The sequence below is a fragment of the Corythoichthys intestinalis genome, chromosome 3, assembly GCF_030265065.1.
Source record: "Corythoichthys intestinalis isolate RoL2023-P3 chromosome 3, ASM3026506v1, whole genome shotgun sequence".
Taxonomy (NCBI): Eukaryota; Metazoa; Chordata; class Actinopteri; order Syngnathiformes; family Syngnathidae; genus Corythoichthys; species Corythoichthys intestinalis.
This window is the reverse complement of record NC_080397.1, coordinates 19,827,524-19,843,335: the sequence shown is the minus strand read 5'-3', so window position 1 is coordinate 19,843,335 and position 15,812 is coordinate 19,827,524. Positions and strand designations below refer to the sequence as shown.

Here is a 15,812-nt window from a genome sequence, read left to right as displayed (position 1 = left end):
TTGACTTTAACGCCCGCGTTTCAATGCGTTCTCGCGGCGGCCACGTTGTCGCGCCGTTGACGTTTCTTAACTGTCTTACCGTGTTGGTCCTCATTATAGTAGAGAAGACGGAGTAAATATAATCTACACAAAGAAACTGTAACCCGATCGACTCACAGCCTCAAAAAGTAAGGGTTACATTACGTTAGAAACTCGTTCGGTACGCCTCCGTTCCAAACCGAGGACCCCGAACCGAAACGGTTCAATACAAATACATGTACCGTTACACCCTTAATAAAAAGAGATCTTTTAATGGGCATGTTAGGGCATTTAATGCAATCATAATGGCTGAGCGGGCCAAATGATCATTTATTGCACATTACCGCAAGTGCATGTACAATGGATATATAAAGTCAACATAGCCTTGATAATATTTACTGTAATTGTGGGACTATGAGACGCTATTTTGTTCTCTCCATTTGAACCTTATTGATTTTATAACGAAGCCACTTATTGATGGATATTTTTGGGACAAACAAATACTGTAAGTTTTCTCGTTAAAAAAAAAAGATGACATTTTAATTTGGCTCTGCCCTCCCATTGTATCATGATGATGATGTGTCAACACGCTTGAGTTCATCACTAGACTTGAGACGGCCCTCGCCAGAGAAATGTAATGTTTCTTTATTAGCATTACAGTCCATCGGGACGACTGCTGCTCAACCTCAGCGCTACCTTTGATACCGTTGATCACACCTTGTTGCTAGAGCTCCTTTAAACCAATTTATTTACGGAAACCTCTGAATATTGTGACGTCACATGTGAGTCCCACAGTGGTCAGTTCCTGGACCTCCATTATTTAGTATTTATATTCTGCCGCCAGGCAGTATCATTTGCAAATATAGTGGTACCTCGACGTGTGATCCTTTTTTAAATCCGACGTAAAATTTGACTCGACATGTTTCGACATATGACGACATGCTAGAAATACAACGATTTACGACAGCGTCGCAAGTTCATTGTTTTCCCATGAGACGGATGCACAGCGGATTTTCTTGTGAGACAAATCAACATGGGTCAGAAAAAAGGTTAGTGCAGGGGGGGAAAAAAAAGGAAAAAGGTGATGCTTACCATTGAAATTAAGAAGGAAATGATAGAAAAATATGAGCGTGGTGAGCGCGTGAGTGAACTGGCTAGACAACGCGGCTCACTGCGTCATTTTTTCATGAATTATTTGTTTTACATGTGTCTTATTTAATGCATTTGTTAAATTAGAACACGGCTCACTGTATACACATGCACCCGCCGTCTCTTCCCACCACTGTTTGCCAGTCTCTATAAGGTGACAATAAAATATTTTAAAAATTTCCTTTTATTCTTATTCCGATTTGTGTTTATAATTTGTTTTGCTATGTGTAATTGCTATTAGTAATTGTACCCGTAGTATTTTTATTAAGGATTTAGCGCAGGTTTTTGGGCTGTGGAACGAATTAATCGAATGATAATGTATTCTTATGGGAAAATCCCGCTTGTCATACGACCATTTCGACTTAAAAACCAGGTTTTGGAACGAAATAAATCCATATGTACACTGTACAACATTCCTTTTCATTGTTGTTTTAATGCTACCAAACTATACATTTCCTTTAAAACTACATAACCCGCTCCAATGCAGCATTCTGGAGGTGTGTGTGTAATTGAAATTAAACAATGGATGTCCGGAAACGTTTTGTCTCTGAATCCTGAAAAAATGGAATATGTTGAAGATCACACAATCTGAAGTTCAAAGGGGTTTTTGGGATAACAGGGCTATTGCGATAACAAGACAATAATAATAATAACTAGATCATAACCTTTGCTATGTGTGGAATTCATTTAATGTTGTGAATTAATCGTTTAAGTTGTTAAAATTGCTCCCGTTATTGCATTAGTTCCCCTCCATCTATTTTCGACATGTGTAAGTTTTAAAACTGTTTCATTATTTAAAGATAGATTTAAGTTAAGTTTTGCCGATTTAGTAGCATTTTAGATTAAAAGTGACTTAGGTTCGCTAGGAAAGTTCTCTACAACAGAGCCTTCATGAGAAGTCTACTGCTTTAAGATGGCGGCTGTTAATTAACGCATCTAGTTCTTTATTAAATATGTTGCTAATGCCACTGTGTCTGTCATTTGCATCTAGTTCTGTAAATATGTGATATTTACCGAAGCATCATGTGGGCGTATCGGCTACAGTCAGGTATTATTAGAGCCACCTTGCATAGTAGCATCGCGTTTGCAACGACGTCACACTCCCTTGCCTCCTCCCCACTCCTGCTCTGCTCTCTCGTCTCGGTGAGTCCGTCTTTTTCCAGACTTTTTCGCGGCAGTCAACCAACATCGTAACGCATAGTAACGCTCGCCTTTTCCGCCTCAACAACGGTAGCGCAGTTGCCAAGATGAGAAAAGTAATAAATTAGATTACTCACTACTGAGGAAAATAACGCCGTTGGTAATGCCGTTATATTCTAACGCCGTCCAACACTGCCTCTGACCTCTGGAATACCTTACATGAGGAAATCAAAGCTACCCAAGTAGAAATGTCTAAATCTCACCTTATGACTTGCCTTTACAATCGGGCTTCTAGTTAAAATCTTAAGATGGCCATGTTCACTTCTTAATTTATTCCGCTTTTACCAAACATGAACATTAACAGAACCTTTCCGGACAGCAATTCATCAGTGACTGATTCTCCGACTTTGTACATTCTCAGCACTTGAACATGTATTTAATGAAAATCATGAAATCATGAACATTTACAACACAGTAGAGCTGAAACGAATATTCGAGCAACTCGAGTAACTCGAGTTAAAAAACTGATCCGAGTGATTTTATTCACCTCGAGGAATCGTTTAATTTTGCCAGCTCTAAGCATCACGTTTTGCCCGGACTACTTTTAATGCGGAACAACGCGCTGACGTCACGTGCGTAGAGGAAGAAGCAATAAAAGAAACAAAAAACAAACCGTCCTGAAGTCGACAGCCGCTACAAACTACGCCAACGTTGCTAAAAACTACGCCCGCATGATGCTAGTGCGGTAGCAGGTAGTGTCCGATGCGTCTCATAGATATCGCATGCATTTAGAACTAGATGCAAAATGACAGACTCGGCCGCATCTGAATGGCGTTAGTAAACAGCTGCCATCTTTAAGCAGTAGACTCCTCAGCGCTAATAAATATAATGTTACTGTCACTCGCTCACGTAACGTTAGCCCTTCGGAGGGCTAGGTTTCTATTGATTATGACCACTGTAGATGCGTGGTTGTGTCTTACATACAGGCTTTACTTAATCTGTAAAAACACAGCGCTGTAGAGTGATGAGGGTGTAAAATTACAACATAATAAAGCTAACTGTCAGTTTTAGCTCAGTAGTCATTGCTGAATAAAACACCAAGTAGCACTGGTCCCTAATGTGCTCCATTACAGCAGGTATCATACATTTATTTTGAACACTGCAAAAACTCAAAATCCTATCAGTACTTACAGTTTAGACTAACTTAAAACTTAACTAGAACTTAAAAATAGCTTGACACAAATGGAAATTCAATTGAAACACGTGGGAAAAACACCTAGCTTTTAAGTGATGTTTGTTATCAAGCGTAATTACATTTTTAGGCAAGAATTTTTTTTTTTTTTAATATAAGATCTAGAAGTTTTTTGAGTGAAAGCGATTTTTTTCCCCTAGTCACATCTGAGATGCAATTGCTGGCTGTTTTCAACAATGTACATCAAAAATAAAGACATTGATTGACTGAAAATGGTTCAACATTGGATTAAATGTTTTTTTTTCCCTCATGTATACTTATAATTGCTCTTTACCTAAAAAAAATGTTTTATCCGATTACTCGATTCATCGATAGAATTTTCAGTTGATTACTCGATTACTAAAATATTCGATAGCTGCAGCCCTACAACACATTTAATTCAGACTTTGTACTTTGGATGAATGCATTGGCAATCATTCAATCACCATGTTTGTGATAAAACCAACCTCATCAAAGTGTTTTTCAAGCAAAAACCTAAGTAGGTTTTAACGAGCAGCATCACTGACAGTGAAAATGATTAGAACAAAAAACCTAGGACATTGACCATCCTGTGGATGAATAAGTTCCAAATTTCATATGGTGCACCTGGACCCTCATTTGCATGTGCATTTGGCCACATCGTTGTCCCACTCCTGGTCCAAGCAGACATCTGTTTGGGGCATGGTGGCCCACAGGTTTAGCAAGACCCATAGCAGCTGGAGGTTTTCTGCAGCATTCAGAAAGTTTTGTGGGCAGGCAAAATGTTTTATTCCTGTGTCAAAAGACTCAAAACTTCAAAACCCACCCCTCCTTGCAATTCTCTGCATCAACTTTTTCTATGCTTTGTACTTTTTTCCTCCAAAATTTGATTGTGATACCAACCCTTCTGTGAAAGCCTCATTAGCCACGTTTACATGCTGACTTTTATTCATACCGATTCAAATCATTCCGAATGGAAATTTCAGATCAGCTGTTTACATGTCACTTCATCTATTCCGATCCAGCGTTTACATGTGACTGCCTTTATTCCGAAAGGACGTTTGACAACTGCCGTCTGACATGCGCAGATTAATCAAAACAAAGCGTCACGTTGCAAAACATGGAGATCGATCGTCGGAGTGCTGCTGTTTTAACTTTAACCCACTTGTTGTGTTTGTAGGGGTCGTATCCGCTTCTGCTGTTTTGCTCTTTTGCCTTGTAGTAGCCGGTTTTCCACCGGTTTCTTATCTGGTCAACGCTCCGGTCTATTACGGCTTTGTGTAACCTCTCGTGAACTTTTTTAAATAGTTCAGTGCTCCTCGTTTTACGCCCGTCTAAGCGAGCAATTATATTCAATTCTTTTAAAGTTTGAATTAAATACAATCTTTCCGCCGGACTCCAATTAGGTGCGCTGTGCTTGGAAGCCATGTTGCAAGTGACGTTACTTACGTCACAAAGTGACGTCACGACGTCAGTACGGAGCATGTGCAGAAAGAACGCAACCAGACACCATTCCGCTTCCCTGTTTACATGATATAATTTTACTTCTAATCGGTTTGGGAAAAGGAATATTCCACCCCTGTGAATCGGAATGAAATTCCATTCGGTTTGGGCCTGTTCATTCCGAATGAGGTGTTTATATGGAACACATATATTCGGTTTGAACAAATATTCCGATTGTAATTGGAATATTTGGCTCCATGTAAACGTGGCAATTGATTGAGTTTTCTTCTTATTGTTAAAGCATGCAAATGTGTCTCAGATGCAGCAAGACAGGTTTGCAAATCCCTGGATGTGATGGTTGGGTTGGCTTTTACCTGAATTATCATTTTCCTTGTACCTCTTGCTGATATTTTAGAAGGTCATCCACTTCTAGTAGTAGTAATGTTTACGCTTGTGGTAAAGTGCAATATTGTACTTTATTTATTTTTTAAAATGCTTTGACTTTTTGGCATTCACGTCACATGGTACTTTAGTGGTGGCATTACAAAAAGGCAAAAACTGAAGGAAAAAAAATGTGTACAAGCTTTGGAGCAATTGGAAGTTCCACTATCTAAAAGCAGTGATTTTCTGAGGGTAGATATGTATGTAACGCTTTCAATCTTCTACAACTACATCTTTTAAGCAACGAGCACATTTAAAAACTGGTCTAGCTGCCAGAAAAGCTTTTTTAAATCAGACTGTTGGCAGAGGCCAATAGACTTCTCCATTGTTTGTTTTGAAATACTGCCAAGTAGATGGGGGATTTTGCGTGAGTCTCAACACAGTGACTATACAGTAGATAATGTTGTTTTTCCCTCCTATGTCAGTAAATGCATATTCACCTACACCACTGGGAAGCCCGCATGCCACCCTGTGAATGTATGAAGTCTGCACACACACATCGATGCACAAAAAAGAACGCACTAGCATAAGCCTCTAATTGCTATGGAGGGGCGACTTCATCAACCCGTCAAAGATTATTTTCAAAATGGCCCCTTTAATATATATGAAGAATATACATATTCAGAGCACTTGATCTTCAGATAACTCAAAGAACATGCAGAACCTGAAAAAAAGTCTATTCATGATTCAGCTCACGAGAGAAAAAGAGCAGCAGACGGTTTATGACATATGAAATTGCCTCTTCATTGATTAGGATGTAGGCTGATTGACGCTTTGGGAAAATAATCTAAATGCATTTTGAACATATATTACAATTGCAATTTAATACATTTTCCCCCATAATGACAAAAATATTTTAAACTGCAGTAATTAGTTGTCTAGGATTGCCAACCACTACAGAATGAGAAAAGCTGTTAAAATGGATTTCTTTTTAATATTGTTAACAATTTATTTTAACTATTTCTGGAATATTCAAGTGTTTAAAAAAAAAAAAAAAGCGGTGTTAATGAATACTAACTCCTTAAGAGTCAGCACCAACGTTGGCTAAATAAACTAAAATGAACTGATGCACCTGAGCAACAGTCTCACTGTGACATCAGAACGCCCGCTCACTGACGTGCTCATAGCGACCTGAGTGGCTGCTTTCTGGAGTGCTGCTGGCTTGGTACTTTGATTGCCCTGGCATTTGTGCCTGTAGGGCACTCCTTTGTTCTTCATATCACTCACACCAGCCGCTCTCCAACTTTCTCATCTTTTTTTAAATGCACTCATCTCCCAGCTCACTGCCTGAGCCTGCAGCTGATATGAGAGTGTGATGAGCCTGCATCTCTGCGCCTACTGCTCTGTCACTAGTCTGGGGGTAAATGAGTGGACATAGGCGCTTTTTGCCTGCCAGATATCGGCTGGATACTAATGAGGCATTTGGTATATACTAACTGTGCTGATGATTCGAATCAATAGCGAAACAGAGGTCAGCAGGCAATTAGCTGGAGTTAGTCTGATAACAATGATAAATATGCAAATCATGAACATTGTAGATGTCTGGGAAAAAAGTTATTTTTAAGTTTTTAAGTTATTTTTAAATTTAAACTAAATTTTGTTTATATGCATATGTATCAATGTGACAGAATACCACGTACAGTGGGGAGAACAAGTATTTGATACACTGCCGATTTTGCTGGTTTCCCCACTTGCAAAGCATGTAGAGGTCTGTAATTTGTATCATACGTTCTCTTCAACTGTGAGGGACGGAATCTAATACAAAAAACAGAAAATCACGTTGTATGATTTTTAAATAATAAATTTGCATTTAATTGCATGAAATAAGTATTTGATACATCACAAAAATCAAACTTAATATTTGGTACAGAAACCTTTGTTTGCTATTACAGATACCAAACGTTTCCTGTAGTCCTTGACAAGGTTTGCACACACTGCAGCAGAGATTGTGGCCCACTCCTCCATGCAGATCTTCTCCAGAGCCTTCAGGTTTCGGGGCTGCTGCCGGGCAACACAGCTCCCTCCATAGATTTTCTATCGGGTTCAGATCTGGTGACTGGCTAGGCCACTCCAGGACCTTAAGATGCTTCTTATGGAGCCACTCTTTAGTTGCCTTGGCTGTGTGCTTTGGGTCGTTGTCATGCTGGAAGACTCAGCCACGACCCATCTTCAGGGCTCTCATTGAAGGAAGGAGGTTGTCAGCCAAGATCTGGCGATACATAGCCCCATCCATCTTCCCCTCAATACGGTGCAGTCGTCCTGTACCCTTGGCAGAGAAGCAGCCCCAAAAAATGATGTTTCCTCCTCCATGTTTCACGGTTGGGATGGTGTTCTTGGGGTTGTACTCATCCTTCTTTATCCTCCAAACACGACGAGCCGAGTTTAGACCAAGAAGTTCAATTTTCGTCTCATCTGACCACATGACCTTCTCCCATTGCTCCTCAGGATCATCCAGATGGTCAGTGGCAAACTTCAGACGTGTCTGGACATGCACTGGCTTCAGCAGCGGGACCTTGCGTGCGCTGTAGGATTTTAATCCATGACGGCGTAATGTGTTTCCGATGGTTTTCTTCGAGACTGTGGTTCCAGCTCTCTTCAAGTCATTGACCAGGTCCTGCCTAGTAGTTCTGGGCTGATCCTTCACCTTCCTCATGATCAGTGATGCCCCACGAGGTGAGATCTTGCATGGAGCCCCAGAACGAGGCAGACTGACCGTCAACTTGAAATTCTTCCATTTTCTAATAATGGCTCCAACAGTTGTTACCTTCTCACCAATCTGCTTGCTTATATTCCTGTAGCCCATCCCAGCCTTGTGCAGGTCTATTATTTTATCCCTGATGTCCTTACACAGCTCTTTGGTCTTGGCCATTGTGGAGAGGTTGGAGTTTGTTTGTTTGAGCATGTGAACAGGTGTCTTTTATTCAGGTAACAAGTTCAAACAGGTGCAGTTACTTCCGGTAATGAGTGGAGAACAGGAGGGGTTCTTAAAAAAGAACTGAGAGCCGAAATATTTACTAGTTGGTAATGTATCAAATACTAATTTGATGCAGTTAAATACAAATTTATTATTTAAAAATTATACAATGTGATTTTCTGGATTTTTGTATTAGATTCTGTCCCTCACAGTTGAAGAGAACTTATGATACAAATTACAGACCTCTACATGGCTTGCAAGTGGGAAAACCAGCAAAATCGGCAGTGTATCAAATACTTGTTCTCCCCAATGTACGTTGTCAAACGTGACCAAGGCACCTCCGAAGCTGAACATAGGAGGTCCTAAGATTCAGATTGTTCTAAAGTTAAAATAAAGTCAAATCAAGTTGATATAGTTGCATAGCTCTCAATAAACAAAAGATTATAAAGACTTTCACAGAAAATCAGCAACTAACCAGCACAACACATCAAAATGTTATCAAAGGAAATAAAGTGAATCCATTTGTTCGAGCCTCAGACGGTTGCATTCAAAATGCACAGGCAATGTTGCATTGTTTTCTTTGGCAGCCCTTTAAATTTTCATCAGGTTTTTTTTTGACAGAAATACTTATTAGTTCTAATAGTTATTATAGATATAAAGGGGTTGGACAAAATAATAGAAACACCTAACATTTTGGCATAATCATTGAACATAATTGTTAAAGAATGGCATGAGGAACATTCTAATGAAGTTGAGCATCTCGTATGGCCGGCAAAATCCCCAGACTACAACATTATTGAGCATTTATGGTCAGTTTTAGAGATTCAATTAAGACGTCTACTTCGAGGGTATTCTTACAGAAGAATGGCTTAAGATTCCTTTAAAGGGTGGAGCACATCCCATGAATGACATAACCAAACACTGCTACAATGCAGGGTGACTACAAAAACAATAAGACAATGGCACACACCTCATCAAACAAAAATTGGCATTTGTCTCGTTATGTTTTGGTGTCCCAAGAGTAAGACACATTTTAAGCTTAATCGTTTTAAGCTTAATTGTCATGAAAAAATTGTTCATTGACGAAATATTTTCATCATCGTCATCATTATTGAAAAGTACAATGGAATGTTGTAATTAAAAGGGGATTCTCTGTTCATACTGTATTTTCCACTTTTGAAGTTATGGGGCTGAAATGGAAACAAATTTCACTCGGCTTTAAAATGTATGGGCCATATCCATTTCCAGGCTTGTTTTGGGCCTTCGTGTTTTGTAAGCACTAGAGGTGCGCGAAATTTCCAATTCTGAGATTATTCACGATTTGGCCGTGGAAGATTCGAGAACGATTCACAATAACCAAATTCCTTTTATTGAAATATACCAAATAAAGCGGAACTAAAACACAGTCAGCCGCGGTCTTTGGGACGCAATGAGGAACGGACCGAGAGTAAACATCATGCTTGTCATTACCCGGGTAATGACAATGCTCAACTCACGGCTCTGACTGAACTCATGCCGCTAGATTAAGAAAACAATAATACCCGACTGCTGCCGACAGCCGCTACAAACTAAACCCACATAATGCTACGGTAGATATCACATGTATAAAGAACTAGATGCGAAATGACAGATTCGGCGGCGTTAGCAGCACATGTATAGAAAACTAGATGCGAAATGACACACTTGAGGCGTTAGTAAACTGCCGTCATCTTAAAACAGTAGACTTCCCTGGAAGGCTGTTGTAGTGACCCTTCCAAATGGACCTAATTAACTTTTTATCTAAAATACTCCTAAATCAGCAAATCTTGACTTGAAGCTATTTTAAATGATTTAAAGAAACCAGTTTTAAAACTTTAACATGTCGAAGGTAGACAGAAGGGAAATTATGGCATAACGAGAGCAATTTTAACAACTTTAACGGTTGATTCACAACATTAAATGAATTGAATGTAGTTTAAAGCTGCTGATACAGAATGGGGACTTGAACATTTTATTTACTGTTTTGAATTGCTAACTTGATACTGAAATAGTCGTTTATTTAAGCCTGAGAGGATGTTTGTACAATTTTTGTAACTAATGTACAAAACATTCACTCATTTGCTCCCAGAAACGTATAAATATGTTCTATTTTTAAATGCTTCATTGTCCCAAAAACGTATTTATATGTCTTTTGCGTTTTTTTTTTTCTTACAAGAACCATCTATAGCTTGCGATCTGAGAAACAAAAAACAAGGCTCTAAACCCATTTTAAAGCAATAAAACTGGCCACTGGAGGGCAGTAGCGCATTTTGTAAGAACCGCAACCCGATTCAACAGCAACGAACGGCCGAGCAGCATGGTCAGAGCGCTGGCGGCATGATGACTGCCAGCGCTCCGACCGAACAAAACAACTGAGAGGACGCCTGGGAGGCCAGGCGCTGGAAGGCCGAGCAAAACGAGTGGGACCCCCAGTGAAGCGGCTCGCCGAGCAGACCCCGCAGAGACGCAAAAATAATCCATCTTTGTGAGACAGACAATGATGAGTGAAAAGTTTACACGGCTGACGTGGCGACAACGGCGTCCTATCGGCGACAAAGCGTCATCTCTCAGTAGTCATGTGTATATAAATTGTTACTTAGCTATCAAAAGCTCTATTTGTCTGGTTGTTCATGGTATTTTGTAAAAGGAAAACATTATTCAGATGTTTGGGATGTAACTAATGCAAAAAATAGCTTTGTTAAAATCAAAGTTGTGTTTGAAATGTATGCGTTTACAAAAAGTTCATTTTCTCCATTTTTTCATCAGAAATTGGAAAATTGCTCAAACTAAGCTATTTCCTAATGCTGATTTCTAAAGAATGGAAAAAGATATGAACTTACTTTTTTCTGCTGAAAGAAGAGAGTCTAATCTTTCTTTTGGGGGGTTCCATGTTTATATAGCAATAGAACAGAATTTTCTGTGGGCTTTGTAAAATCAGTCAAAATCCAGAAAAACGGCCGGGAGCGAAGGGCCTTGCTCTGGTGAAAATGGCTGGGAGTGAATGAGTTAAAAGCAGCTAATAGTTGGGGGGGGGGGGGGGGGGGGGGGTTGCATCAACAATTGATTTATAATCGAATCTTAGTCTCTGAATCGAAATCGAATCGTTAGGTGCCCAAAGACCCACCTCTAGTACTAAGCACATATATTTTTTTATCCGAATCATATACGGTACCAATGAATTTTAATCCAGCTAGTTATCACACCGGCCATGTTCTGCCAAATCCAACCAGATGTTTTGTGGGCACCAGTTCCTGTTTCATGCTATTGCCCCCTGGCTTACTGAAAATGTGATGATAAAATGAGCCCTTGCTAAGTACAGAAAACTCCTCCCCCATTGAATTCACAATTGTTTTCTATTTAGGAGACGCCACTCGGCAATACCAATTGGTAAATTTAATCTACCTTCAATTCTGAAGAAATGAAAGAAACCAAAGTGGGGTGACAGGGACCGGCATCCATAATAAGGCTGACACGGCATCCCAGTTTTACATAAAGAACTTCTTAGAATTGTGATTCATCTGACAACTTTTTTTTTATATGACCCCCGGTCCAGAGATCATTATAAATTTCACACTTTGACATTATTGAATTCAGTTTTTATACACAAATTGTACAGCGTCCCAACTTTTTCTGAATTCACATTATATTTTGTTCCGACAAAAAAGCTTCCTAAGGGTGCATTGTTTGATTTTTGTTTACCGTCTCGGACAGATCTTAATCATTCATCGGGTAAATTCCCAATGAGTATGTATCAAAGCACTTTTTTTTCTCCCCACAGTTAAAACTGAATTGTCACCTGTGATCGCTGACTTGTAGTTCCCCGAGAAGCTGATTCTTGAACCACTGGTCAAAGTCAACGTTGTCAAATAGCTCAAAGGCAGCCAGTCCCACTGCGTTGTATACTGCAGATAAATTAAAAAAAAAAAAAAAAGATGTAAGTGCAAATTCAATAAATCCTCTTTCCATGTCCACGAATCCTAAAGGTACGGAAGCGCAGAGCTACCAGTGTTTCTATTTCTACCGGGGCATTCTCGTTTAAACGCATTGACAACCCGTTTTAACCTATTGCAAACTTCGTTTTAACATACTGATAACCTTGTTTTAACATAGTGCCAACCTCGTTTCAATGTATTGGCAAACTGGTTTCAATGACTAGTTAGTGGCGAAGGCTAAATGCTAAAAACATTACCTTTTCCCATCGTTCCTCAAGGTTTGGCCATGCACAGTTGTACTCAGCAGGTGCAAGACAAATGTTGCATTCGAGGAAGATGGGAAATCAGACTTATCCCACTCGGATGGTACCAGTTGTGACCTCAAAGCATTCCACGAGAATGTCAACAACAAAAATGGTTGATCACGACACGTTTTTTTTTTTTGGCCATTAAAAAATATTTTGACCTACAGCAAACCTGAGTTCACTTAAGGCTTAAGCGATAAAATAGTGGAGGACAAATGACACTGCACACACTGTAACTGCCTTCTTTTGTTACAGTTTTGCTGAAAGAAAAAATATCTATAAATTCTTTAAGCTAATTCACTGTTTGAGAAAAAAAATACATGACGTCTCAAAAAAACTGAATTGAAATTCATGAATGTCTTAATATGTTAAAACAAGGTTAGCAATAGGTTGAAACAAGTTAATACATTAAAACGAGTTGTCAATACGTTAATACGAGCTGGCAATACGTTAAAACGAGCAGGCAATGTGTTAAAACGAGCTTGCAATACGTTAAAACAGGAAAGCCCTGGGAGAAATGTTTCACTAACATTGGCAGCTCTGCGCTTCCGTATAAAGGAAATTAGCCAAAGAAAAACAATTTTCATACATCCAACTATAAAAATTTCAAGATTTAATGCACTAAATGTACATTTCTTATATCAAAATTAAAGCTCTAGAATGCAACAGTAGTATAGAAATGAGCGACAGATGGTGAACGAAGTCAAAATGAAGCTGAAAAGGCAATTTGGCTGAAATACATTGCCGGCATGTGCTCCAGCAGCATGGACCCAACAGACAACACTGTATGTAAAACTATACTGATACTGTACCTATAAACCAACTAAGAAAAACATCAAAGTAATAGAAGTAAACCACATTACAAATCCTAGATGTGCTTAACATCATTTCATATTTTTAACGGCATTTCATTGACACAGGCAACACCTGGTATAAATGTTCTTGTGAAGGAAGGTTGCACAAAGTATTATTCAAAAGTTTACAATTTGTGAATTTCTTAGACGTCTGATAATGCAAAAAAACAATGAACACAATTTTGCTGTGACGACTGTGACGTTAAGTTATACCCATGCATACAGTAAACACTGATAGACGAGACCACGACGCACATGGGACAATGGGTATTACTCGCGTCACGATGAATGACGGTCAGTCTGGTTTACTCACATTTGACAGGCTAAAATAGGACTGACACTGATGAAAAGTCTGCTGGCACTAAGTGTGGCCATTTCCTGGAAAAACTATGTTATTAATGTTTTTCTCCACTATTACACATCAGAAAAATGAAATTCGTTTTTTTCAATTTACTGTATTAAACAAGATACTTTCTGCAGGGATGTAAATGATATAATGGTTGTCTCTCCCTTTAACATGCCACAGTGCAATTTAACATTCACTTGGACAAGTATAATAACTCCAAGATGAGAGCACAAAGACTAATAAACGAGAATATGTGCAATAAAAAAAATGTTCTACAAGATCCATTTTAAGAATATCATTAATTGTAAGTTTTATACAACGAGAGACCCCAACCACTGGCCACAGACCGCTGCCGCGCATATTACATAAATACAAGTGAAAACTAAAGCTAAAACCTTACTATATGAAGTAACCAGCTAACTTCTTGAGCCAAAATAAAATATGCACAACAAAGGCAAAGCTCCTGCTGTGTAGCAAGTTAGCAACATCAATTAATTTGCTCTAATTTCACATTCAGCCCCTCGATTGCCTTTTTAATTGTCGTCTAATAAGTCTATTGGTTTTAACTTGAAGGCTTTGCATTGTAGGCATTACCAGTGGTGCTCACCTAAATTATAAGATGCGAACAAGAGTTCTCCTCTAACAGCGCATTTGTGTACCACGACAATTAAAGGTCAGCTGCCAGCATGAATGAGTCAAGGCGGTCATCACAATGATGACGCTGCAAGGGCCTACTTTAAAATGAAAAACTATGCATTGTATCAACGTTTGAGCAGTACTTATTGGGATATTATTTTTAAGTTGGCTCTTGATGCGTGTTGGCTGCGTTTCTACACAATCATTGTAGCAGCTGTCAAATTTGTCTTGGCCCGCCTTGAATGCAGTCCAGTTTATGGTACGCAAGAAACTTCACTCCCCACACAAACGCCGAATGCAGAGCGGCCAGCGGAATTTGTGGCCTTTTAAGTCTTGATGTGCAGAGGCTTCGGCGGTCCACCAAAATACATGCTAATGCTAAAAGAGACAATTGTGCTGCTAAACCGGTCCAAACATTGCAATTTAGGGACAGAATTTTTCAAGGAGCTATGTCAGAGAAACTGAAAAAGTTGAAACCACACCAAAACGTGAATCTAAATTTCTTATGTGTGCTCACCTAGGCTGCATCTTATCTTATCTTAATGAGGGAAGCACTAGACAAAATGGATGGAATTTTGCAGTGGGATGGGAATTTATCATTATTTGATCATAGTAGAGCCAAATTACGAGTAATGCTGTGATGCAGCTATATGGGCCGTCCCCTTATAGAAGCAGTGAAATCATGCAGCCAGTGAAGCATTTATGAAGCAGATGACTGCAGGGCATTTGCTATTCAAGGAGCATGTCGTTAATACAATGTCCTCCAAACTAGATGTTAGCAGTTCTCTGCGCGCACACGCCTATACGGGGGTATTTAAAAAAAAAAAAAAAAAAAGTGGGACGCAAGGGGCTAGTGCAGCTTGAGCAACTCCACGTCTCTCGGTCACATTTGCCCCCATTCATCCTGACACAAGCACAAGCACAAGCACAAAGAGAAAGACAAGACAGATGGGCTGAAGCTGCTGAAGCAAGAGCTTGGATTGTTATCAATGAAACACTGCCAGGGATGGCGTATTCAAGACAGGTAAATGGAACTGTCAGGGAGTCAGAAACGCTGCAAATGGCACTTTTTCCCCCCACCGAACTTCAATTAAAGACAATACCGAGGCAAATAAATCTTTGGAAGAAGTCAATTTGTAGGTCTCCTCATTCTGACATGTTTATGAATGTCTCTTATGAGTTTCAAAAAGCTAGTAACCTTTAACAATGCATGTTCCTTTTCTCAACTTTTCCCATATTGTGGTTCTGTAGCAGCACCGACACAAAAAAGCCACGACGTCTGTATATAAAACCCTTTTCAGACAAGCGCTGAGGTCTGGTAATTATATATGAATGTGAATATAAAAATATGAATGAATAATAATTAGCAGTTAAAACTTAGGCGTGAACACAATTTAACAGTAGTG

The 15,812-nt window shown here is 39.3% G+C and overlaps 1 protein-coding gene across 1 annotated transcript in view; it reads right to left on the bottom strand.

Moving 5' to 3' along the window:
* ipo11 (importin 11) overlaps positions 1-15,812 on the bottom strand; it is a 194,575-nt gene that overhangs the window by 118,699 nt on the left and 60,064 nt on the right. Inside the window, exon 15 of the mRNA XM_057833064.1 lies at positions 12,130-12,235. Within this exon, the coding sequence (XP_057689047.1) occupies positions 12,130-12,235 (106 nt within the window). The remainder of the gene's footprint in view (positions 1-12,129; positions 12,236-15,812) is intronic.